Source organism: Amphibalanus amphitrite, unplaced genomic scaffold (assembly GCF_019059575.1).
Source record: "Amphibalanus amphitrite isolate SeventyFive unplaced genomic scaffold, NRLGWU_Aamphi_draft 000163F_arrow, whole genome shotgun sequence".
NCBI classification, from domain to species: Eukaryota; Metazoa; Arthropoda; class Thecostraca; order Balanomorpha; family Balanidae; genus Amphibalanus; species Amphibalanus amphitrite.
Genome location: NW_024881658.1, coordinates 453254 through 480530, shown reverse-complemented (window position 1 = coordinate 480530; position 27277 = coordinate 453254). Strand labels below are relative to the sequence as shown.

The following is a 27277-nucleotide window of genomic DNA, read 5'->3' as shown; positions in this document are numbered from 1 at the left end:
GCGGGGAAAATGGCTTCCGGCGTGGATCGATGGTGCGACGGCCGGCTGCCGAGCGGCACCGAGCCGCCGCCGAGCCACCTTGGTCCCGTGAGTAGCCGCCCACTGCGGCGGCCACAGAGGCCAGCCTCTATGGCCGGCCTCTCTCGGTCACTCTCGGACCCAGGAGATAACAGAGAGACGCCGGCCAAGCGCAGCGACGTCGCCCCTGGCGCCGAGCCATGACAACGGCGGACACTTTTTGTGGTTTCTAAATAATGCACAGGAGTCCCCAGCAGGCTCTGTGTCCGAGCAGAATTTTGTTGCGGCCGCCGAAGCCACCACATCTCGCCGATCGATACCAAAGTGGCGACTCTCAGTGTGTTGTTTTCGCCGCACGGTAGCGGTGCGTTTGCGGCGATATATTGCAGGCGGCGGTGATTTTTCTCTCGGTGTTGTTGGCCACCACGGTTCACAGAGCGGTGACCGCTGGCGGCCAATGATCGAATACTGCCGACCGGTCGGGTGCCAGGGCCAGTCGCAAGAGAGCAACAATTAACAAAGGCGCAAGGCTCAGGCAAACAATGCCTAAATTAGTAACACTTCCGAAACAAATAATACCACGAATGGATTGTGACTCGAAAACGAGCCAGTAAACGTCTCCACGACGGGGAAATTTGCACAGTGACAAGCGATGGTTTTCTCTGTGAGGTAACGCCAGACACAGATTGACTGTCGTGACGATAAGTGATCCAAACCGGTTCATTTATTGCCACATAAACTAACACGACTCACGAGCTGCTAATTTACGAGACCACTCACGCATGGGTGACCGATTTAGCTCAGATGGTCACCAAGTTCGTACAAGAAGGACGGCAAAAAGCGTCGACGCCGTCGTCATTTTCCCTGGCAATGATTCACAATCCGCGGCGGCGCGGTAAAAACTCTCCAAAATCCGCGTCCCGTTTCCCGTGGTCGGCGGTGCGGCGGTGGACGGGCGGCCGCCAGAACCTGTTATAGGCCGCCAGCAGCGGTGCCACCAGTCACAGACCACGGCGCGGTCCAGTTCACACCGCGGCGCAGGGCCGGCGGCGCACCGGGCCCGGGAGGAGCTGCGGACCAACACAGCTGCCCGCCCACAGCTGAGACCCGGCGGTCCCAGACAAGATGTCCTCAAGGTGGAAGGCAGAACGACAGCGCTGCGTCATAAGCACTAAGTAATGGATTATGTAGTCATGGGAAACCAGACACCACCATAGCATTAAATACTGCAGGGAGAAGAGGAGATGAGCGACCGGCGTGTCCGCGCCGAGCAGAGCGTGGCAGAACCGTATCGCGCCGCGTGCGGACCGGCTCATGGCTGCGACAGTATCGCGCCGGGCGCTCCGTATCACGGCGCGCTCATCAATGGGTCCCACACCAGCCGGGCCGCATTCCAGCGTCGGCCTTGAGCAGCATTCGACACCGACGACGCGCGGTCGCCGCTCCAACAGCGGCCGGAACGGGCCGGACAGAGAGGACAGCGGCCGGACGGGCCAGGCAGAGACGCCGAGAGGACAGCGAGGGCAGGAGCCGGCTCTATCCGTCCGGATGTCAGACAGCTAGCCACGGAACACGGAGGTAGCTGGTCGGCTGTAGGAGTGTGGACGGCAGACGAGGCCTGCGCCAGTGCCATTGTTGGCCACCGGCACTCGCAAACATGAGGGAACTCCCCGCTCTATGGCAAAATCGCCGACGCCGCTGCTCCTCCCATCGTCGTTACCGTTGCCACCAAGGCCATCTAAAGGTTGCCACCATGCCGCCGCCGCCGCCGCCATTGCAGCGGCTATGACAAAAAACGGCAGCCAGCGCATCACACGGCACGGGGCCTAATAACGCCGGCGGACCGCGCGGCGCCGGCCGAAATAACAGATCAATGCTCGGTCGGCGACACCTCACTGAGGGAGGGGGAGGGGGGGGGGGGGGCACAGCAGACGGGACGGGGACGGGAGCCGGTCCACCGAGGGGAGAGGGAGAGGGGTCCATGGCACGAGCGGGCCGACAACGGTGGGGCAGAGCACCACGTTGCGGCGCCACCAGGGAGCCATGAACACACAAATAGAGACAGCTCGCGACACCGAGCGGCGCACTTCTGCCGGCTGGTGAGAGACGAATGACCGCCGGTGACGACACGGCACGCCAGTGCGAGAATTCTCCGCCGGAGGAGAGGAGACGGGCTGGAGGGAATTACTAACAGCAGATAAGGGGAGGAAGGGAAATAATCACAAAGGCGATCCGCGTGGCGGACAGACAGGGAGAGCCGATAGCATGCGGTCGGCGAGTGGTGAAACTGAGGCGGCAGCGCGGCTGTGTCTGGCCGCCAGACTGCAGCGCGGTGCCTGTCATCTGGCCTGTCTCCTCCCCTCACCGAGCAGCGGGGACGTGCCGCGACACGCCACCTTCAGCCCATCAGCCGCAACACAAACTGGCCCGGCCCGCTCCGTCCCGCTCGGCAGACCATACAACCACCACGGGAGCTGCAAACGCCGCGCGCCGCAGCCGCAGCAGTCTCAAGGGGTGCATGGCGCGCGCCGCGTACCACAGTGCACACTTGCACAGCTCTCTTTATGATTTGAGATGGTGACCGCTACATTGTAGATCCAAAACAGCCAGACGTCAATTCTCTGCCCAGGCCCACATCATCACTGTCGATTGCAGACGAAACGCCGCGAGCTGTGGGCCTGGGCCCACCACCGAGTGCCACATTGCTGATCATTCTACTGACACCGGCTATCTGCGTCCAGAGTCGAAGCCGCCCACGAGCAACCCGCCGACGACAGACGTCTGTAGTCTGCATCCATCCACAGAGCCTTCTGGATAGCTACGAGCTACGAGCCTCTCCATCTAGCCATGCGTAGCTCAAATCAGGCACGTATTTCTCTATCCAACCACGCACCTCTCCTTTACCATTACCTCGCTCAGCCACCTCTCATTCCAGCCACGCCCGGCAGGATACCGTTCCCATCCTATCCACCGGGCGGGGGGGGGGGGGCAGAGTTACCGGCCTGATGGTATCTCACAGCTCAGCTGACCGGCAGAGCTCCGCCAGTGGCCGCCGGCCGGCAGCGCTCACAAAGGCAGTCGGCCAGCGCGGAGAGGGAGGATTTCCGAGCGGTTGATGCGGCCGGATCTGTGGCTGAATGACAGTCGTAGGGTGAGAACTGGTGCGTGATATCGGCTAGCCTAGAAGCGTGGGACCATCTCGGCCGGGTCATGCCAGAAGTCAGATTGCAGGCCAGAGTGCAGACGCCAGACAGCGTTGCTCTGAACAAAGACGTGCTCATTTAGAGAGGTCAGAGTCCATGCGTTTCCACCAAACCAGACTGAGCCTGGCTCTGGTGGACATACGCTGAGTCCATCAGCCCGTCCAAACACTCACAGGGGATTTGTGGATATTCAGCACGAGGTCCATGGATAACGGATATCTAAAACGAGGAGCCTGAGCGTGAGCGCAATCTCCCCGAGTATACAACTATACCCTATACCTACAATACAGAATACTCAGAAGCCTAAAAAGACCGAATTCAGCCAGTTTCCTAATCCTTCCTGATCTCACTACCCTGTTGTGGGCCTCCCACCGGATAGATCACACATCCAAATGTATCAGATGTCCTGACCTCGACCGAACTGACCGCTGACTCCACGAACGACGTATGGACATCCAGAGTAGAAATATGAAACTGAATATAATCAAGAAACATGGGCTAGCGATATAGCTGTAACTCATCTGGGAACTACCCCGGCGCCTATCCAAATAAACCAGCTATCCAAATAAACTCAGTCGGTCTCAGGGTCCATTTCATGCAGGCTCGGGACCGCTCCATGAGGTCTCATCGCGCTGTGAGGTCCTCGGCACGGTCTGTCGGCCGTACTCTGGTCATCTGTACACCAGCGGCGGACCGCACGGCGGCGACCGGGCCCGTATCAAGGCCGAGCGGCTTCCGTGGGAGACTGGTCACCGGCACCGGTACCGACACCAGCGGCGGAACAGGCGCCACAAGCGGAACGGCGCTCCCAGGATCGGACAGCGCATACACTGTGCGCATGTACTGTGTGGACAGGCAGCGCGCACAGTGCGAATTGCGCAGCGCGCACTGTGGGGATGGGCAGCGCACATACAACGGGCGGAGGTGTCCGCGATATGGCGACCCGAGAGTCGGCCGTGACACCGCGGCGACACTAGTCATCCGCCCGGTCATGACGGACGACAAACCGGGGCTACGACCACCGTTAGACTGTAGAGGAAGTCTGTCGTACTTTTTATCGTCGCGCTCCAGCAGGAAGTGCGACAGGCCAGACACAAACCAAAGACCTAGAACGAGACGAGACAGCTCCGATACGCGGATATCCACATTCGCTTCCATCCACAATGTCGCCTATTCGTCAACGTCCTCCCCCCCTCCCCGCCCCGTCGTCCGCTGCCGAGCTCTCAGAACGACCGCCGCGCCGGCCGCAGACAACTCGCGCATGTCAAATATGTGTCACAGCGCCTCGCGACGTGCCCAACTGCTCGACTGACAAGACAGTCCGTCCACACTGCCGCGGACGGGCGGACAAAAACAGCGGCGCTGCGGCAGCCCGCCACGCCAGACAGGGTCGCAGGGCGGTCTCAGACAGTCACCACGGCCCGCCGGTGATCTCAGCAGTGGTGCTGGACGGCAGAAGGCAATGACCCGGGACGGGACGGGGAGAAGCGGATCATAGGGCGATATGGTAGGAGACAAATGGAGGGAGAAGAGGACACGTGAGGGGAATGGCAAGCGATGCTTGATAATCATAGATCATTGGTCTGCAGTCTGTCCTTCGAATACCGCATTTGTCCTCCAGAGACCACATTGATGCACCCTGATCGCCTCTGTGCCCCCCCCCCCCTCCCCCTAGCAGACCCTGTACGGCATTTGCCGGTTCTGCCGGCCGTCATATCCCGTCAACACCAGACGGCCGACCGCCACTTGCCCGTCAAAAGGGCCAGTCACTGCTGATGACAGACGTCCCAATCGACGTAGGCGAGCAACTCTGGACCGTCCCGAGTCTGAATGGTCGGACCTGCCCCGGATACACCAACCGGCGCAGCCGAGAGACCGTCAGAGGTCAGGATTCGACTCATTTGTGGCCAAAGACCACCTACACGGCGGGCGGCTATACAAACGTCATACGCTGACAGCAATAAGTAGATACGAGCAGATTGATTATTCAGATAGATGTGCAAGTTCAGGTTACCCGAACTACTTTTAGTGAAGCATGTTGAATTAGACTGAAGTTCGCTCTAAAAAGTCGTTGAAATGCCATTTGAAGGACTCGTGCGCTGATTTCGGATGACTCTTCAATGAACATTCTATTGCGTACTGAATACCGATAACATACAGCTATTCTAGGATCAGCATGGTTTCTTCAATAAAGAAGCCGCGAATCCTGAGTCACTAGCGGAAATCGACGAAGCGAATCCACCACCCTCCAGCCGACATCCGCAGTCGCCCTTCCTTCAAACGGGAAACCCCACAACGGCTCCGACGAACGAATCACCGAACTGCTGCGCCCGGCAGCCGCAACAACGCGGCAGGCCAAGGTCTGTGGCAGAGGGCGGGGTCACGGAACACTCGCCACACGCCCGCGCCACCAACGACCTCCACCTCTAACCGTTACCGGATCAGCTGATCGTCTCGTCAGGATCAGCTGATCGTCGTCTGGATCAGCTGTTCGAGATCTAGAGACCGTATCAGCTGATCATCGAGCTCCCGATAACCGCTCGGTGATCAAATTTGTCAGCCGCACGACAAACAGATGGCACCGCTTTTCACCGGACCGACTCTCACAACAGACGCGCTAACGAACAAACAGGCCCACACGGGTGACTGGCTGGAGCGAACGCCGCCTGTTAGCACCGGGTGCCGGCTGTCCGTCCGTTTAGTTTCCCCAGGCAGACGATAGGTATCACCGACTGGCTTTGCGTTCCAGTGCGTCCCTGCCCGACTGCGCGGTCCTGCGCGCCCGGTCACCGACTGATGTGCGTGCCGCCGTGACCAGCCGCCGGACAGCTGCGGACAGCCGCCAGACAGCTCCAGACAGCTCCGGACAGCCCGCCGCCGGAGCCGAGCGGTCACCATTTGTTGGCTGGGTCACTCGCCACGCGCCCGCACAGGGCAGCCGAGTGCCAGCTCTTTGTGGCTGGAGAGTGGTGGGTTCTGAGGCAGCGCGGCGGTGGGGAGCGCACTAATGGATACACGGTAACTGCTTTCCGAACCTGAGCGGCGGCAGAACTCCTGGCACTCCCCCGTCAGAATTATCGCGCGTTAATCACAAAACGGTATTGGTCCAAGTGCTGGTAATATTTCACAAATGACTGATGATCCAAAACAGATAGATCCACTCAGCTCCGCTAATGACAGCCACACTCCGCCATGATGCCAATCGCTGGCAGGTATGCTGGTATCTAGCTAAAGCGTCGAAGCTAGTTCGCGCTCACGACCAGACGGCAAAGTTGTCGGTTTGACAGGCGTATTTATAGGCCCAGTCGCCGATAAGGACCACGGTAGTCCGGACGGGCCGGCGCGGCCGGCGACCACTCCCGGTCCGGTGGGCAGGTACTGGAATATGGAGCAGTGGGCCAGCGAAGACGCCCACACCCGCTGGACTTCACGGTCCGCTGGACCGGCCGCCGGAGACTCCGGGGGCGGAAAGACAGGGACAGGCGGCGGGCAGGACTGCGGGAAACAAAGGGACACGTGGAATGCAGGAATCCAAGTAGAACTAGGAACACAGGCGCAAACAACAAGCACGACCCCTAGAGTAGAGTCCAGTCGGCGAACTGGACTCGAGGCAGCTCAGGAATGCATACCGCGAGTGACGAATGTTCACGACATGGACTAGGATACAGAACGAGGGCCACATGCAGCGGCTAGTGTCAGTGGCATCAGCAATACACACCCTTGGAAAGCACATGTGGATAGCAACAGTGGTAGCGGAGCGAGGCCGGCAGCCAGTAGTGACAAACACACAGGTGGTACGGAGAGCCGGGGGCGACGGCCCGCGGGCGAACAAACAACCCGTCAGCCCGCCACCCCGTCAGAGGTCACAGTGTCAGCACGCACGAGCGACAGGCGCATTAGGAGAAAATGACTACTCGCAACTCGGAAACGCCTGTGTCTATTGATGTTTACATCCAAGCCACTCCTAGAGCCAATGCATGCGCCGACACCGACAGCGATACGCGGACGAACGGTCAAGGAGCGACAGAAGGCCGTGAGCAGTGGCACGGAGGGCGCGGAGCAAACATTGCCCAGGGCAAACACGGGTGGTGTGCGGAGCAAGGTGTCGCTCCTCAGTTCCATGATAGTTCCGATAGGGCGTGTACTGTCACGAGTGTGTAAATGGAGAGCGATAACGAAACATATGGAATGAATGGACCATAAAGCAAGGTGTGATTCGCTATGAAATTGAAACCATAGGAGAAAAGTGATAGCAAACATACAATTAGGGCGATGACAACAACATTGAGACAAATAAGTTGTCTACGAAGAAAAAACGAAAGTGAAAACGGCAGCAAAATTAATCGGTGAAAGTAGATATTAACATGACACTAGTGCTCAGCCCAATGAGACGCCGTTTCGAACATCTCTTGATCAGCAGACCGTGTCATCCCAAAAGCAACAAAGAGTGGGGATAGTAAAGGAAAGTAAGCACACAGCGGGAAAACCCCTCGAGGCACTAGCCTACGAGCCAGCAGTCGGTTGGAGGGATCACCAAAAGTAACATAAGGCCATTAGGCCGACGGAATGGAACAAAATAACGGGGTTAAAGACCCGCCTGAGCACGGCAGAAAGGCCACTGACCGCTAAACAAAGCCAACATCTGCGGAATACGGCCCTCGCTGGTGGCGGATTCAGGTCGGAACAGACGAGCACGCTTACCGCGCCGATACATGTGCCCACTGGCGGATCCAGACTTGCGTTTTGGGGGGGGCCAACTCCTGCAAGTAACCAAACCTAGGGTACCCCCAAATCCTGTTTTCTCATCGGATTTAGGCCACTTATTTTTTCGTCACAGCCCTGAAACGATATTTTTTTAAACTAAAAATAAAAAATATAGAAATGGTAGCCCACCCATCCCGAGCCTAAATATTACTTTGAAAACACTTCAAATTGCTTTTGTCGACCAATTAGCCCGCTCCGGGTCGGTGCGTGGCGCAGCCTTCGCGGGCTGGGAGGTGTCGGTTGGACCCCCTGCCGTTCGGCCCCTGATTAAGCTAGAGCTCGCGGAAAAAAAAACAGGCGTGTTGCCCGTGAGTGACGAGACGAAGCCGATGATACCCGATTTTAAGGTCCTTGGTCATTGGTTGACCTTCCAGGGCGGTGTTTCACGGTCGTGCTGACAGCCGCTGACAGCGCATTCTGCGAGCTAAGGTCAGCCTTCGGTAGTGTTGTGGGTATAGGCTTGTTGATGTCTCCATTGAAACCAAAAGTGCCATCAGCGCTGGCAGCGGCTGGCAGCGTGCCGTGAAACACCGCCCAGGTCAGGTCACAGACCCAAAAGACGGGAAAATCAGGACCTGTCAGAACCTCCTAAAGTAAGGCTGTAATACGTTTTTTTTTGTGCTGATCACAAATTTCATGTTAGTTTGGATCATAGATAATGTCTTCATGCGTTTAGGCCATGTCGGGGCAGGTCAGGTCAGATCAACCAGTAGGGGTACTTATGGGCGTCCGTATAGCAGGTGTCCACTACCACTGGCAGCTACGTAACATGATACGAAGGCATCAAAACTACTTCGTAAATGTTCAAATGGCTGCAAAATGCTAAATTCAAAATCAGCTAAACGAAACTATCCTAGAAACATGTTAAACTCGGAAAAGTGCACCGAGGTCATCAAAGGTCAATGACCTGACTTGACCGTAAGGTGACATTGGCATCCGCCCTAATGCGTGGGAGCAACATCATATCACATGTTTGAGCGTTTTAAACCACGAAAAGACTATAAAAGCGCGGATAATGTGAGCCGACATACGCCGAATCGCTATTCCGGGCAAACATGGCCTCCAACATGGCCAAACAGTCTCGAGAAATAGGCCACAAGTCAAAGTTCACTTGGGTCAGGGTCATGAAATTTTCAGAATTTGTCACCATGAGGGTACTAAAGTTTCGTCGCGATCGGCTTCATGATACCTTACACGATAACTTCACACGTCGATCGAGAGTTAAAGCATGGATGAAGGAGAACCTGGGGATGAAGGTTCTTTCATCCATGGTTAAAGTGTGCAATAAGAACTTCTTGGGTGAAGACAAGACCAACACTTTTATCAAGCTCACAGATTTTTAATGATACGGTATTTTCTCTCTACCTACTACGCCCTTCTCACATTCATTTTTCTTAAGTGTTTTTGGGGACAAAAAATATATGTTGTTCCCCTTTCAGGCTTGGGGGCATGACCCCGTGGCCCCCTGGATCCGCTAGGCCGAAACTAACTAGGTCGTTTTCAAACGGTCTGATATTTCAGGTCATAGTTTGCAAACGGCCGGTGTTTTCAGGTAGTTTCATATGGCCTGACTGGGCCAGGCCGTTTGCAAACGGACCGAATTTTCATACGGCCTGTAACATATATTCAGATTTCGACATCTGTCGTAGCATCAAATGCTGATGTGGCGCACTCAAAAGCCGGAATTGGTCCTTGGATGCCGTAAGGACCCTTTTAAGAAATAAGTGACCCGACTGACCCTTAGAGGTTGGCCTGAGCTGTGACCGAAATAAGTCTTTTACCGTGTCGCAGGAAGGGACAAAAAGGTCCCTCATATGCTTCTTGTGCAATTACGAAACAAAACAATTTTTTTTCAACGAAAACTCAGTGAGTTTTCCTGAAAAATTTATTGCGCATATTCCGTGAATGAAAAGTTGCCGGGTCATGTCAGGTCAGGCTGCCACAGCAAGTTTGTTAACTTGACAGCTCAATCGATATTTATGCAATAAGACCTTCTCGGGTGACGATAAGACATGACGACACTTTATGAAGGAAGCTAGTAAAGTAAACCCGGTAGTTTCTCCATAGGCGCGGGAACCGGGGGGAGGGGGCAGTGGTGGCAGCTTGCCCCCCCCCCCCCCCCAACTCTGGGGCCGTGCGGGCGGTGCCCCCACAACTTTCAGACAGAATACCGCTCCTTTTTGCAAATGTTTTCTTTTTTTGTTGAAAAAGCCAAGGGATGAAAAATAAGCGGCCTAAAACCGGCGAGAAAACTATATTTGGGGGATCCTAGGTTGATCTCTATCATGGTGTGACCTCCCCCCCCCCCGTCTAAAAGTAGTTCCCGCGCCCCTGGGTTTCTCTACGCTATTGAATCACGCTGCTGATTCTAGTAAGTATCTACTACACAACCTTCTCACATTAATTTTTCTTCGAGCGTTTTGGGGGGCCAAAAGATATGTTGGCCCCCTCTTTCAGGCTTTTTGGGCCCATGGCCCCGGTGGCCCCCTTGAATCCGCCAGTGGGGGCGGTGCCCCCACAACTTTCAGACAGAATACCGCTCCTTTTTGCAAATGTTTTCTTTTTTTGTTGAAAAAGCCAAGGGATGAAAAATAAGCGGCCTAAAACCGGCGAGAAAACTATATTTGGGGGATCCTAGGTTGATCTCTATCATGGTGTGACCTCCCCCCCCCGTCTAAAAGTAGTTCCCGCGCCCCTGGGTTTCTCTACGCTATTGAATCACGCTGCTGATTCTAGTAAGTATCTACTACACAACCTTCTCACATTAATTTTTCTTCGAGCGTTTTGGGGGGCCAAAAGATATGTTGGCCCCCCTCTTTCAGGCTTTTGGGGGGCCATGGCCCCGGTGGCCCCCCTGGATCCGCCAGTGGGGGCGGTGCCCCACAACTTTCGGACGGATTACCGTCCTTTTTTGCAACTGTTTCTTTTTTTTTTTGTTGAAAAAGCCAAGGGATGAAAAATAAGTGGCCTAAAACCGGTGAGAAAACTAGATTTGGGGGGACCCTAGGTTTGCTCCCCCAGTCTGAAAGTAGTTCCCGCGCCCCTGACTTTCTCTACGCTATTGAATCACGCTGCTGATTCTAGTAGGTATCTACTACGCAACCTTCTCACATTAATTTTTCTCCAAGCGTTTTGGGGGGGGGGGGGCCAAAAGATATGTTGGCCCCCCTTTCAGGCTTTTGGGGGGGGGGGGGGGCCATGGCCCCGGTGCCCCCCCCCCCTGGATCCGCCAGTGCATGTGCCAGATAGTGTCCATTGTTCATTTCTCGCCCAGGAAGACAGCTGTTTTGTCCGTAAATACGCCAATCCCACGGCCCACACGCCATGACACCAACACCCGTAATCGAATTGCAGCAGCATTAGTATCGACAGGGCCACTCGGGTGGCAAAACACACATGTCCGTCTGTCCGAACGTCGGCAAAAACATCCATTACCGACAGCGCCGCGTCTCCTGGACGGAGGCTGCCTCCTGGGAGGGCGCGGGCAGAGCCGAGAGCACCGGACAGAGCCGGGGAGGAGATTGACCGGTCGGCAACGCGCCCCGCCCCCGTCGGCGCCGACCTGACGCCGTGTGCGTCGATCCGCGGCGGCCGGAGAGGGCCCATCGCCCGCACGTGACCTGCATAGGGATCACGGCCGCGGGCCATCAGAGGTTTAGAGGATCACGAAGTTGGCGGTAAACGCGACCGTGAGGATATTCTCCATACCACAGAATAAACACGAAAATCCGAACAGCATCGGAAAGCATGCCCCCGACATAAAAGCTGAAGCTATGTAACAGTTTGTGTCTAGAGCACTTTCCGCTGGCGGCACAGGCCCTACCACCGACCGGCACACTGCCAGCACGGCCGTCCATATACAACGCGAACCTGAGACACCGTCTGTCAACAGTCCGTGATCTAACAACGGGCGACGATTGAAGCTCCGATAGGCGGCAGTGGGTGGTGATGGTCTGCGGCGGACGCGACGGCGGAGAAAAGGGGGCCGGGTGGGGCGACTGAGGGTGGTATGGGAGGGGACAGGGGGCGGTAGGGGGCAGCAGACGACGGTAGGTACTCACTGGGCCCGGGTGGGGCGGCGGAGGGCAGTGCCGGCCGCGCCCCGCCGCCCAGCAGGCGCGCCATGGCCGGGCTGGCCATCACGGCTCCCTCGTCTCCTCCTCACGCACACACTATTCGCTGCGGCCGCGCAGGAGAGCCGGCGCGCCACTGCTGGCTGCGACCAGCGCTGAGAGAGACTGACTGCCGCAGCGCGCTGCCGCCCGGCCGGCCGTCGCACCGCGCCAGGACACGCTCCAGCGCGCCGCGGCCGCCGCTGTGGAGAGCGCGGCCGCACACCCCGCGATCACTCCGGGCAGCCGCCGAAGTCGCTGCTGCTTACATCGCGTCGCGATTCAGCCGGTCGCGGCTGAGTGGCGGCACTCGCAGTTCACCGGCGTGACATCGATCGACCTGAGGTGCCCCGCGGTTCACTGAGCTGAGTAACCGGTGAGCGGCGCCATCCGAGCTCACCACCGGCACTGTCCGTGTCGGACGATCCTCAAAACTCCAGAGCTCATTGATCTCCCTGCGGCAGAATTAACGTCCCCAGCCGACCTGGACCAGACACTGCGCTCTGAGACGCAGCTCCGTGGCGGGCTGCGGTCGCGGTGGGTAGAGCACACTCTCCCCATCAGACCGAGCTCGTTCGGCCCGGTCTCCGTCCCCCGCGGCCGACCGTTCGGCTGTCCGCTGCCGGTGACAAACCGTCCACACTCCATAGCGTCACCGTGGCAGCGCCGGCAGCCGCGGGACGCAATCACAGCCTAATGAACGGCCAGCCGCCCCCCGTGGGGCGCTGCATTGGGATCGGCGCCAGCGGCAAAAAAGAGATTGGAAATAAAGCCCGGATTGGCCGCCGGTGTTTCCAAATCGTCGCAGTACGGCCCGTGGAGGGGCGTGCATAGATGCGGATCAACTACTCCCTCCGTCCCACTCCGACGAGCGGTGAGTGAGGAGCGAGACATCAGCGTTGAGCATGCGGTGTACGACGCTATTTCATCAGTGTCCACACGCTGGTAGCAGCGCGGGTCACGCCTCTCACTGCACCCTTCGGTCACCAGAGAGTAAGCAAAGCCCGTGCTCACACCACCGTACCAATTCATTCTCGGTGCCTACCACAGACACACGGCGGGGCTGCAGCGACCCGACAGCGGCAGCGGGCTGGTGACTGCAAGACAAATAGGTACTACCCGTCGCTCGGTGATTCATTAGGCGCCCGCCGCCGCCACTCCGCGCCCCGCCGGAGTGGAGCAGCTGAGTGGATCCGAACAGCCAACCAGATCAAATAACAAACGGGGCGACAGGCCTGCGGTCAAAGCTGTTCGATCAACACCAGCCGCAGCGGAGCTTAGGGCTGATCATCACACAGCACAGGCAACGATGAAAAATGTGTCTCAGCAAAAGAGCGAGACAAAGGACATGGTTATCATAATAGCCAGAAGCTTTGGACAATCGAAATTAATAATGTACTCGTACTTTTTATGTTTGACCATCATAAGCATTCGTCGAATAAGCCTGGTAGTGATAAAGGCAGACGGGATAACAATACTGCAGCTAGGTGAATTTGAACGGCGCAGTTACTCATTTACCAGAAGCCCGAGCTCACCTATCCATCTCATGCATTACCGAAGGTGGCAGAGTCAGACCATCCACGGTCTCACCGACTCTTATCGTCTCACATGCGACTCGCCAGCAGGCAGCTCCACCATACTGCAGCCTCACAGGGCCACTAACAGGAAAATAAGCCGCCAGGATTAGTCCGACAAAGGACCGCAGTTGACGCCTCTCGGGAGCCGGCGATCGGACCGAGTCTGCCGCAGCAGCAACTGGCACGGTGACGGTGACGAGAGGAGGGCGTCAGGAAAGGGTGGGTGGGAGGGGGAGCCTTACAATGACGAGGCCACATCGCTTACCGGCCACCGCCCGCACTGTCGCGTCAGTCGGCAAGTCCATCAACCTACAGCACAGCGGAGAGACCGATGACACTGAGCCCTCACCTACGGTCCAAAAAAACCCGGGTGAGCCATAGGTAGGTAGGGCGCCCGGTGTCCCCCCCCCCCCCCGGCTGATGTCGGAGGCACTGAGAGGGTAATGTTCTCTGCTCAGTGTGCCCGACGGTCAAGTGCCAGAAGTCCACCCTACCAGGCCCGACAGCAGACGAAGTTTCACCGCGACTGGTCAACAGCTGACCGCGCCGGTAACAGCTCCACAGGCTAACAACGCTGGTCAATGACCGATATCACCACACACACAGAGCAGAGCAACGACGAGGTTTGACAACAATGAGAGCCTGTTTAGTTGGATGCAGTAGGTATCAATGGTAGGAAGCAAAAAGAAAAAGAAGAAAAAGGTGTTGATGCTCAACCATCTGCCGACTTGGCGCCGAAATTTGGACATCAATTCAAAACACACCCACGGACAAAACACTGTTTCTACAATCTGCCGCAAGTTCACCATTCCAAGGAGTTCTCTCCTGGTCTTAGCATGGGCCAACAAAGTACATCTCCTTGGTTGGAACAGGCTAACGAATGCAATCATACTGTCCAACTTGAGGCCGGACTGGGTGTCTGAACAGGCCACAAACTGTGACTACCGACAACTTCCGCCTGGAATCCGCCGATTCAGTCCCAACTTCCATCGCGGCGCAACTCGGACCGGCGGCGGGACGAACAGCGCTGGTCGAGATCGGCCAACTTCCTCGCGGTCCCTGGCCGCCGCCGCTGGGGGACCAGTTACGCCACACCGACCCCGCTTGGCACGTGTGTGCCGCGCGTCGGTCCACCGGGTGACTTGGACCCCAACCCGTCAGCAGCCGGCGGCAGCGGGCATAGGCCGACGCTAGTGAGTGGTGAGGGATCACTGGTCAACGATCAGGGGTCACTGGTCAGCGATCCGAGGTCACGTTCCTTCCGGCTAGATTAGGCGCCGCCCGAAGTTGAGCCACCGCTCCGAGAGTCGAGCGAGTCGCTCGGCCGTCCGCGGCCACGCCCAGACAGACGTCACGTCCCCGTCTCAGCGGACGGTCTCCAGCGCTCTGTCAGCACGTGGAGCGGCTGCGATCCGGGCACCGCCGGCCGGCGCTACAAAAACACACCGCACGCAGACACACACAGACACGAGCGGAGGGTCGGGACGTGAGTCACGCTCGGAGCCGGTGTACGACGAACCAGCGCGCGTACGGCACGCCACGACACCGTACGGTACGGGGGTACCGTAACGTGACATCGTACGGACCGGAGTGAACGGCACATGACGCCCCGACAGCGCGAGTTTGAAAGATACCTGGCCAGAATACATCAAATAGACAGGACGTATGTATAGGAGAGACGCAGATCACCGACCAATAGCATCTTCTGGAGAATAGTGTATCGCCACCTTATCACCCCGAGTAGCATGCTGTCAACGGCCATCAACAGCCAAGATTACTTTAATACGAGCAGCAGCCACTCGTCGGCCAGTGTATCGAGAATCAGCGGGGCGCGGCGAGCGAACCGCGAAATGACCTAACCGCCGCCCGGTCAGGCTAGGAGCCGTCACGCAGAAAAATAAACAATCGCAGCACAGAGAGACAGCGTCACCGACCACTGCCGGGAGCCGAGAGCGGAACCGTGACGGGCCGGACACCGGCGGCCGTCCGTCCAAAATCCTGCAGCCGCCTCGGCGAGCGGAGACGTAAACAGACGGACCAACTCACCCGGCCTCCGCTCAGTCAGAAACGAAAACAAATGGCACATGCCCCGCCTCAACGACGAGGAGTCTCAATACGGGTATCGATTTTCAGTGAGATAACATCCATCACCGTGTGCACTTTCCAGTGGGTGCATGAGAACATATTTCGATGGTCGGACGTTATTGTATATGAAAAGGTTTCAAAGTGCCAAGTGGATACATAAAATTGAGTGCATGCTAGAGTGTAGCATGCATTTCCAATGACACATTTGTCAGCAATGGCACACAAAATAAGACTTCCTGCTAAAATGATCACTGATCAGGGATGCTGACACTAGCGATGCATGTAAACCTTGTGTGCCATCTATGCTCAGGGAGAGAGATCACTTATATGGCTGCATGTGTTACATATGAAATAGGAAAAGAAATGAATGCACACTATGTTTTCTTTTTGGTAGGGATGGAATGCTTTTTAAGGCATTAGCCACTATACACGGAATAAAAGCCAGTCACATATGTAGTTGCAGAGTGGCACAAGAAAATATGAATGTCATGGTTCTAAATCTTATACAATTTTCATTACAATAAATGTACACCAGCAGCCAACACATAGCACAATGACCAGATTTTATCCACTGATTTGCAATTACAGGTGATAACTGATTGCATTGTGAGGAGTGAGGACACACTTGTGTGGGGCATGTGTGATGGGTTTGCATCTCCACTAGGTTGGCACCTCATCGGCCGGTGCCGGCTGCTCAGTTCGCCTGGCCCGGGCCGCGGGGCATGACCACGGATCACGTGATCGCCTGAGGCCCGGCGCCGGCGGCTGGGGCTGCCGGCGGGCCGGCTGAGAGTCTGGCGGGAACCGGGACGGCGCGCGGAGCGGGGAGTTCCGCGCTGAGTTGTGATTGCGACCTCGTCGGCACCGGGTGGTGACGGAGTTGTTACCGACAATATATTCAGAGTTTGTGCACTTTGTCGTTTTGGCCAGACCAGCACATGGCGCGGTCGGTGGTCATTAACGTAAACCTGCAGTAAAATAACGTAACGCTGAAAATGCCTGACGAGCGTCAAGAACTGGAGGTGGCACAGGAGGCGGCGGTGGCTGGAGCCGTTCAGCCTGCGACGACAGCGGCGGCCGGGACGCAACAGAACAACACATCGTGGCTGGGAAGAGCCGCGCAGCCGGACCGTCTGGATCTGTCGACGGATCGGGGCGACGCGTTCCGCTCCTGGAAGGAGAGATGGGACGACTTTTACCTCCTCGCCGGCATCGCCAGCATGCAGCCGAACGCTCAGATGGCCGCCCTCCGATCGTGTCTGACGGACGACACGAACCGCGTCGTTCGGAACTTGCCCCTGACTCCAGAGGAACGACAGGACGTCAACGCTGTGCTGGCACAGCTAGAGACGTACGCCATTGGCCAGGTGAATGAGGTCCTTGAGCGAAAGCGGTTCAACAGCAGAGTTCAGGGTGAGGGGGAGACCTTTGATGATTTTCTTACATGTCTCCGTGACTTGTCTCGATCTTGTAAATTTTGCTCGTCGTGCAATGAATCACTGATACGGGATCGTATTGTTATTGGTCTGAGGTCGGCAGAGACCGTCCAAAAGCTCTGTGCCATCCCCAAACTCTCTCTGTCCGCCGCTATATCTCTCTGCAGGTCGGAGGAGGCAGCGTACCGAGACGCCTCGAGGATCCGAGGGCCCGACGCCACCGTCGCTCGCGTGGACCGCGACGCGACCTTCGACCAGGGCCAGCCAAGAGGTCATCACGATCTCTCCCCACCGGCGGCGTGTCGCGTGTGCGGCCCGCAGCAGGTCCATGACCGGCGGCCCGGTCCCGCAGCTCAGCCCTCGACGGGGCGACCGTCACAGCGGCAGTCTGCCCCGGCGACTCCTGGGGGCGACCGCTGCGCCAGCTGCGGGTACGTCCACCGGCGCGGTAACGACTGTCCCGCCCGGGGCCGGGAGTGCCGCGCATGCGGGAGGGTCGGCCACTTTGCCAGCGTCTGCCGATCGACGCAGGTGAGGCCGTTCCCGGGCTCACAAGTCCAGGGCGGGCCGCCGTGGCCCTCAACCTCTGCGATCATCGCGTCTACCGCTGCCGAGGGAGCCCCGAGGGTGTCCGTCCGGGTGGAGGCAGGGAACCGGAGAGTGACCGTGGACGCCCTCCCTGACACCGGGGCTGACCTGTCGGTGGGCGGCGAGGACCTCTTGGCACAGCTGGGGGCGTCCCGGGAGGATCTCCGCCGACCAGTGCACCACCCGCGCGCGGCCAATGGGAGCGTCATCCCGTCGGTGGGGATTCTGCCGGTCACCATCGCACTGGGGGACATCCAAGCAGAGGAGGAGGTACACATTCTGCCGGGAGTCAGAGGACTTCTACTGTCCTGGGAGGTCACGAGGACCCTGAAGCTCATCCCAGCAGACTACCCCCGGCAGATCGCGGCGGTAGGGAAGCCGGAGTCCACCACTGCCGCCACCGCAGAGCGCCGCCTGAGCTCGGGTCCCGATCCGACCGCTGGAGTCGGCCACTGCACGCCAACGGCCAACCCCAGCACGACGGCCGACCTGGCGGGCCCGCTGACGCCGCCTCCTGCTGGAGGGTTAGAGAACGCCCAGGACCCAACCAGCATTCAGAGACCTGCCGGGAGCGACCACTCACCAGAGTCACGTGAGTACACTGACCGATATCGGCTGATGTCGGAGTTCGAACGAGTGTTTGATGGCCACATTCGCACGATGCCAGGGGAAAAGTTTACCATTCACCTCCAACAGGATGCCCGGCCGTTCTGCGTGACGACCCCTCGGCGCATCCCGCTGTCCCTACGGGAACCACTGAAGGCAGAACTTGATCGACTGGAGGCAGAGGGAGTCATCTGCCGAGTCACTGCTCCCACCGAATGGTGTGCCCCCATCGTAGTAACGCCCAAGAAGGGAGGCGCAGGTGTGCGGCTATGCGTGGACCGATCTCAGCTAAACAAGTTTGTTCGGCGGGAGCGGTACCAGTCGCCCACACCGATCGAAGAAGTCGCCTCCATCCGTTCGTCTGAGGCGCGTTGGTTCACCGTATTCGACGCCCTGAAAGGGTACCATCAGTGCCCTCTGGCTGAGGACAGCAGACTCTTGACCACCTTCATCACCCCCTTCGGACGCTTCGCGTTTCTCAGGGCCCCGTACGGAGTGACCTCTATATCCGAGCACTACAACCGCAGAATGGATGAGGCGTTTGAGGGACTGACCGGCTTCAGAAAAGTGGTGGATGACGTGATCATCTTCAGCCGCACCAGATCGGAGCATCTTCAGCACGTGCGGCAGTTCCTGCAGCGTTGCCAGGATCGGGGAGTCTCTCTCAACGCCAGCAAGCTGCAGCTGGCACAGCAGACTGTCAAGTTTGCTGGATTCATCGTGTCCGGGGACGGCTACCGACCAGACCCGCAGCTCACTGAAGCCCTCTCACAGTTCCCGACACCCAACAACTTGACTGAGGTCAGGAGCTTCTTCGGGCTCGTCAACCAGGTGGCTTACTTCGTGGACGACGTAGCCGAACTGCTGACGCCCCTCCGCAGCCTCCTCAGCTCACGGCGCGAGTTCATCTGGGACGAGAACCATCAGCTGGCATTCGACAAGGCCAAGGCCGCCCTGACTTCTCTTCCAACTCTCGCCTTCTACGACCCGAAGCTACCAACCCGGCTGGAGACGGACGCCAGCCGAGCGCGGGGGCTAGGGTTCGTCCTTCGTCAGGCTCATCCCGACGGCACCTGGCGCGTGATTCAAGCAGGGTCACGCTTCCTGAGCGATGCCGAGACAAGGTACGCAGTAATAGAGCTGGAGGCCTTGAGTGTGGCATGGGCGGTGCGGAAGTGTCATATCTTCCTCAGCGGGCTGCCGTTGTTCCAGATTCTGACTGACCACCGCCCTCTCGTTCCGATACTCAACAGCAAGATGATGGACGAGATCGAAAACCCACGCCTTCAGAGACTTCGGATGAAGATCGGTGAAGCTGGCGTCTTCACCGCCAGCTGGCGGGCTGGAGCTGAACATGTCGCGCCGGACGCTCTCTCCCGAGCACCGGTCCAGGATCCTGAGCCGGGGGACGAGGTTGGTGAGGACGCCGCATCGCTCCGGGTGTGCGCAGTCGTAGTCGCAGAGCTGCACGCGTCAGGCACCGACGTCAGGCTGGACGAGGTACGCCGCGCTGCCCTGTATGACCCCGAGTATCAGTCATTGAAACGCACTATTGAAGAAGGGTTCCCCCAGACCAAGAATGACACACCAGAATCTATCCGCAGATATTGGACTGTTCGTGACCGACTGTCTGTCGATGACGGACTCGTGGTATGTGGGTGCAGGCTGGTTATCCCACAGGAGCTGCGCAAGGCTGTCCTAGCTGCCCTCCACGACGGACACCTGGGCAAGGAGAGGACGAAGAGCCGAGCTCGTCAGGTCGTCTACTGGCCCGGAATGGACGCCGATGTCGAGAACGTGACACGAAGCTGTCGGAACTGCCAGGCCCAGCTCCCGTCACAGCAGCGAGAGACCGTCCTACACCACCAGCCTACACAGCGACCGTTCCAGTCACTTGATCTTGACTTTGCAGAACACGCTGGGCGTAAGTACCTGATTGCTGTAGACGGATTTTCGGGGTGGCGCTTCATCAAGTTGCTGGGGAACTGTGCACAGGCTAAACAGCTGATGTCAGCAATGCGTGAGATCTTTTGTCAAGTGGGTGTACCTCAATGGATCATGTCAGACGGAGGGCCCCAGTTCGCATCCAAGGCGTTCCAAGACTTTCTGTGTCGGTGGGGTGTGGAGCATAGACGGTCATCTCCCCACTACCCCCAATCTAACGGGAGGGCGGAGGCAGCGGTGAAGGCCGCCAAGAAACTGATCCGGTGCTGTTGGGATGATTGCAGGAATCAACTGGACGAGGAACGGTGGACAAGAGGAATTCTACAGCACCGCAACACCCCCGGGAGAGGAGGAAGGTCGCCAGCACAGATCGTCTTCGGACATCCAGTGAGAGACACGCAGCCTGCTCATCGGCGGAGCTTCGCCCCCGAGTGGCAGATCGCTGCCGATGCGGCCGCTGGCCGCCTGTCGGAGCAACAGCAGCGCGCGGACGACCTCTATAACCGGCAGGCTCGGGACCTGGAGCCACTGGCCGTCGGTAACCAGGTGTCTGTCCAGGACGACCGCACCGGGCGGTGGGACCGTTACGATGCGATCAGAAGGTTGCGTGTTCAAATCACGTCGGGGTCACCAGTTATGAAGTGGTCAGGTAAAGGCTACGTGCTCTGTGATTGGAAGGAAAATGATTGTTCTGCCAAAATGACACGTGGGACGAAAGACAATGTTTAGGTAAGCGAGATAACGAGAGATCAGCGGTAAAAATTAAGGAAAAACGTGAGGAAAGCTCGCGCGAATACTCAGCCTGTCAGACGCCACTGTGCACTGTAGAAAAGCTATATTTAGCGTAGATATATCGAGATGTGAAACAACTGTGTAACGAGAGCCGGAATAACAATGGAGCGGAAGCGACAGTGCCAGAAACACAAACTATTTTAGATAAAAGATAGAAACGGGCTTACAGAAAACAACGAAATAATTACGCCAATTAAAGCACAATAAACTTATTTTAGAACGCAAGTAACATTATATAATCTTAAGACAATAGCGAAGATAATACGATTTAAATATAATACTAAAAACGAGATCAGAAGGTACTTGAAAAGGAAACAGTATTTGCGCACACGCGACAAAACAATAGCGCACTTGGGCGGAGACGCCGCAACTAAATAATGTGCCGGTGGGCTGCGCGGCACCACAGTGTCGTGTGTGAGGTTGGGCCCCATCGGAGGTATTTTGTGCGGTTGTCCAGCGGGCGTTTGCTGACGCGAAATCGTAGGCATCTGCGGCGTCGTTATGGCCATGCCATCCCTGACGAACTGGCTCAGTGCGTGCCACCGGTGGTGAGCCGGCCGCCGCCGGTGCTCCAGCAGAGGGAGCCTGCGGCCGCGGCGCCGTCGGCCCCGCTCGGGTTGAGACGATCCACGCGTGTGAGAAGGCGCGTGAAACGGTTAATCGAGGAAATGTGAGCAGATGTGACTGTGGGGGAGGGGGAGATGTGATGGGTTTGCATCTCCACTAGGTTGGCACCTCATCGGCCGGTGCCGGCTGCTCCGTTCGCCTGGCCCGGGCCGCGGGGCATGACCACGGATCACGTGATCGCCTGAGGCCCGGTGCCGGCGGCTGGGGCTGCCGGCGGGCCGGCTGAGAGTCTGGCGGGAACCGGGACGGCGCGCGGAGCGGGGAGTTCCGCGCTGAGTTGTGATTGCGACCTCGTCGGCACCGGGTGGTGACGGAGTTGCTACCGACAATATATTCAGAGTTTGTGCACTTTGTCGTTTTGGCCAGACCAGCACAGCATGTAAGCTCCTAGCTGTGGCATTTCACATGGCCTATCTTATGACTGTCAGGGATGAATCAATTGATATGGGCAGCTTGATGGTTACGGAGCGAGCGAAGCGAGCGTAGTCTTTCCTTAGATTAACGGAAATTTCTGAGTATGAGCGGCCGGCCGGCCGGCCGGCCGTGGTCACGCTTTTGCGAGGCTTATATCTCAGCAACCACTTGACCGATTTACATGCGGTAATTTTTGTAGGGTAGCTTCATTCCTTCTACCAAGTATTGCACTATTCCCGATGCATGTGGGTGACCCCTTATGCACGTGCCACGTGCAAAACGAAGAGGTGTCACTTTTGTAATTGTTGCAATATCTCGGTAACTACTGGGCCGATTGCGCTGAGAGTTGGCATGTAGGTAGGCACCCACTAGGCAATGCATATCCATGTGCCAGAGTTGGGGTGCTGCTGCACGTGCGCACGTGCAGGGGTCGTTTCCAGATCTCGAAAACGGCTGGACCGATTGCGCTCAAATTTGGTACACGGTTACGGAGCAGTTAGTAGGGTGCCGTGCACAAGTCAGTTGGGACCCATTTTGCACGTGCGCACGTGCAGGGGGCCGCTTCCAGATCTCGAGAACGGCTGGGCCGATTGTGCTCAAATTTGGCACATCGCTAGAGACCGGTTAGTAAGGTGCCGTGCACAAGTCAGTTGGAGGTACCCCCTCGCAATTTCGCACGTGCAAGGCCCACCCTCTCGCTCGCTCCGTTAGTCGCCCCAAAAGGCGTTAAACTGGTAATGTATTTGTATTTTCTCATAAGGACTTCTATGCACCACAAAACCAGATAACAAGATAAGAAATCAACTAGTATATCTACTAGACTTGACATGTTTTAAGATGTCAGCATTCTAAAGTAACAGAGCTATATTGCTTATTAGGAAGAAAAGCCCCTGGAATGAAAGAGAACAAAATTTGAATAACACTTGTGACAATATCTGAATGGAACACTAATCATAAACATGACATGATGCTATTTATTGCCTTACTGACTTCAGCAAAGCCTGTTCAAAGGAAATGCTCCCACCATTCCGTGAACCAGGGCACTGGACCAGGTAACTGACTTTAACTTTATAAGAAGTAGTTCACTCAGCCTTCTTGCATTTGAAACAATGAATGTTAACTGAGATGTCATTTGTCATATCACTACCTAGTCAGGGTTCTCTTACCTGGTTCTCTTACCTGGTTGGGTTCCCATTTGTGTCGGAAAGAAAAGGCAAGGTGGAAGGACCGAAAGGAATTGGAAGGAACCCTGAATGCCAGACGCGCCAGCCCAGTTGTGATATTCTTGACCATTAGTCCTGGGAGTTTTGACTGGTATTGTGCGTCTTCCACAAGCTCGTCAGATGAACACAGTCACATTTCTACACGCTTAGCTACGAGGAAGTAACCTACATACCTATAACTACTTACAAAATCAGCACTGCTCATCCTCAATCATATCTGAACAGGCTATTACGTGCATGTACCTCAATCATTTTCTTAAAGCTAGCTATGTTAGGTGCACGGACAGCATCCTCAGGCAGTGAGTTCCAAACAGCAATGCATCTGACAGAGAAAAAGCGCTTTCTAGTGTCTGTGTGGGTGAGAGTGGGGAAAATCCTAAAGCAGTGGCCCCTAGTCCGCTCCTGTGGAGGGCGGTCAAACAGGTCATCTGGACTCAGGCACGATCTACCGTTAAACAGCTTCCAACATTGTATCAAGTCCGCACGAATGAGCCTCCCTTGGACAGAATACAGGTTCAAGGACTGTAGGCGATCTGCATAGCTTAATCCATTCATTCCATCCACTCGCTTTGTCCACTTCCTCTGAACATTTTCTAAGACCCGCAAGTCTTTCAGATAACCTGTATGCCACAAGCATGAACAGTATTCTAAAACAGGTCGGATATGAGTAGTGAGCAAGAACAACATAAATGCGCGAGACCTGCAAACGGTAGACTTAAGAAAACTATGGGCCAGACCGCTAGCCTTGTGTGCAACAGTCCTAATGTGCTCGTGAAATTTAAGCTGCGAGTCGACAGTAACACCAAGATCAGAGTGAGAATCTACATGTGGGATTTGCTGTCCATCAAGGAAGTACACCGGTGAAGGCAAGTTAGCGCGGGGCCTCGCAAAGCGGAGAACTGCACATTTCTTTGGGTTCATTTTCAGACACCACGATGCTGCTGTGGTTTGCAGTGTATCAATGTCTTTTTGTACTTGGGCAGAGGATAACACTGGTGAGGTTCCTGGGGCATGTTTCACACAGGCATAAAGTTTCAGGTCATCTGCAAAAATTTTATATTCACTTCTCAGCTGTGATGCTACGCCGTCAATATAAACCAGGAACAACAGGGGCCCAAGGACAGAGCCCTGCGGTACACCACTGCTGACAACCCTAGGTTGGCTTATCATGTCCTTCACACACACCTGCATCTGTCTGCCCTGGAGAAATGAACGTATCCAGTCAATGAGAGCACCTGTCAAACCAATCGATCTCAGTTTGGTTATCATGAGATCGTGGCAGACGACATCGAACGCCTTACTGAAATCGAAGAGAATGACGTCAGTCACGCCACCAAGGTCCATGTTTTTAGACACTGTGTTATAAGCTAGGAGTAGCTGGTCCATTGTACTTCTGCCAGCCCTGAAACCGAATTGGTTTGAGGTCAGCAGTGAGTTCGTTTCCAGGTAATTACGTATCTGCGTGCAAATCAGGCGTTCCATCGTTTTGCACACAACAGACGTCAGACTGATAGGTCTATAGTTTAGTGGATCAAACCGGGAGCCCTTCTTGAAAATAGGTATAACTAGGGATTTTTTCCAGCAAGAGGGTAGTCGTCCCTCTCTCTGTGATCTCGTGTATATAATCTGTAGAGGGTAGGCGAGGTCATCAGCACATTCCTTCAATACCTGTGGATGTATTCCATCGGGGCCCATGGCAGAGTTAGGGTCGAGATCTTTGAGAGCATGGCGAACATTCTCTGTACATACTTCTACATGGCTGAGAGTCCCGTCGAAGGCCTGGTGGGGCGAGGGGTTAGTGGGGGTGACAGTGGTGAATACAGAGGCAAAAGATGTTGCAAGTAGCTCAGCCATAGCTGTGGGATCATCAGTATGGTGACCAGATTGCAAAAGCAAGGGACCAACTGCTGGTCTGCCAGTCTTCTTGTTTCTTATATAAGAATGGAGCAGTTTGGGGTTGTCCTTTGACCTGTCAATAAGACTAGATTCGTAATCACACTGCGATCTGGCGGCAAAATTTCGCAACTCGCGGTTTACAGATGAGAAAAGCTTATATGTATGCTGCACCTCAGATGCATGGCACGTAAAAGGTGATCTATGCAAGAATGCTGACTTGGACTTCAAAAAACCTGTAATTTGAGCAGGCCAAAGCTTTTGAGTGTTGAGTGCACTTGAACCATAAATCCAAAATGACAGCCAGATGATGGCCAGGGCCAAGGTGATAGTAGCAGCAGATTGCAAAGACTACTGCTATCAGCAGACCAGGATGATCAGCTTCTGCTAAAAACTATTGGCATATGAAAGTGAAGAAAATACACCATTCAGCACATACCACAACACAAAATGTACCTAATAAAATGTAATATAAGATTTATGGTTCAATAACACCCTAGTTCTTGGTCTTACACATAAGGTTCAACATCAATATTATAACATTCATGCCACCAAACATAATTGATGCCATGTTACTTGTTCCCTCAAAGCTACAAAGGTTCAAATTTTTTTCAAAGATTAATTTCCTTCCTACCTATGTTTTTCATGTTCTGACTCTACAAATCATGCTTATTACCCTATAAGTGCCACAAAGTCATGACGACCCATTGAAGCGACATCACCTGAGTCCTGAGCCAGCCACATAGAACCTGACCTCATGTGAAACATACTTGGTGTGTCACAATACAAAAAGTAGGAAGGTACCTCCACTGCAGAGTGACACAACAACCACACTTAACTATTCCTTGACCACCAGGCCTGATCCACAGCAAACTGATGTAGGTACGCAACATTCTGAGGACTTACCACTATGTTCCGTGAAGACATTTCGTCTGTTTGATGCTCTTTGATCTCCAATATCCCGATTGGATTGCCGATATTTTGATGTCTTCGCCTTGTTGGCCGCACCCACCGTATTCAAAGGCTTCTCTTTTCCCTGGCTGGCACCCATAGTCCGGGAAAACGAGCATCAGCAATTTTTATCTTGGTTCTACATGTGTCACCACGACAAGCCGAGTACTCAGATACTCCGGCTTCGTACACCTTGCACCAAACTACCTACACAATTATCAGTTATCACATCTTTCACAAGCCTCAGCATCGAATTGATTCCTCGCAATTGTTTCTTTCTTTGAGTTTCCACATCCAGCAATCTGTTTCACGGCGCCGCCTTTCGCCGCCTTTCGTCCCCTTGGTCTCCCCGACTTGGGCCTTGGTAACAACTGGATTTCCATTACGTCATGGGTGATGATGTCACACCACGGGTGACGTTTCATTGCTGCTGCTGCTGTCCACGGAGGGCAGCGTTTGTGAGTGGAAAACAGTAGCAACATTGTAAATGAAGGCAGTATTGGCGCTTATGCTACATATGAAATTTATAACAACATATTGATATTAGTGAATGTTTATTTTTGTTGCTTTTCATAAACCCTCCATTTCAGGGTCTGCATGCTAAATTTCTGTTATTTTAGAGTCAAGCTATTGTACTAAGGGATTTATTTTGGCAATTTAGTCATTTGTTAGGTTATAAGGCTGCAGAAACTTTTAGTTGAGGTTGGTATCCACTATCCAGTTGCAGCTATAATTGTGTCATATTTTGTATCATTTTCTGAACATCAACATGTAAACACCTACCTATATGAATTCAAATTTTGTGATTGTAGAAAAGCAGTTACCCTCACATTGCAGCGGGGATTAGAACAATTAACCACACTTGTTATACAAAAAGCCTGTTTGCCATCAATTTTGGGAATCCAAATTGGGTATTGGTAAGGTAGATGTAGCACAAGCTGCCCGATGCACGAGAATGGGTCTTTCTAACCAAACCTTACCTGACCTGACCTACAACATACAGCCTTAAACCTAAAATTTACAACCTACGACCTAGTCCTACGG

The 27277-nt window shown here is 55.3% G+C and overlaps 2 protein-coding genes across 4 annotated transcripts in view; one reads left to right on the top strand and one right to left on the bottom strand.

Annotated features, from left to right (window-relative positions):
- LOC122383415 (tyrosine-protein kinase ABL1-like) overlaps positions 1-26590 on the bottom strand; it is a 47998-nt gene extending 21408 nt beyond the window's left edge. For 2 of the 3 annotated variants that reach the window (XM_043369779.1, XM_043369780.1), the window contains exon 1: positions 26189-26590. In XM_043369779.1, the coding sequence (XP_043225714.1) occupies positions 26189-26333 (145 nt within the window). In that variant the 5' untranslated portion in view covers positions 26334-26590. Of the gene's footprint in view, positions 1-12046; positions 12177-26188 lie in introns of those variants that run through there. The other variant, XM_043369782.1, reaches the window with a different exon arrangement.
- On the top strand, positions 16472-20913 carry LOC122383416. The gene is made up of 2 exons (XM_043369783.1): positions 16472-18375; positions 20618-20913. The coding sequence occupies exons 1-2, from the start codon at positions 16755-16757 to the stop codon at positions 20722-20724; spliced, it is 1728 nt and encodes a 575-aa protein (XP_043225718.1). The 5' UTR covers positions 16472-16754; the 3' UTR covers positions 20725-20913.
- Positions 26591-27277: the final 687 nt, after the last annotated feature.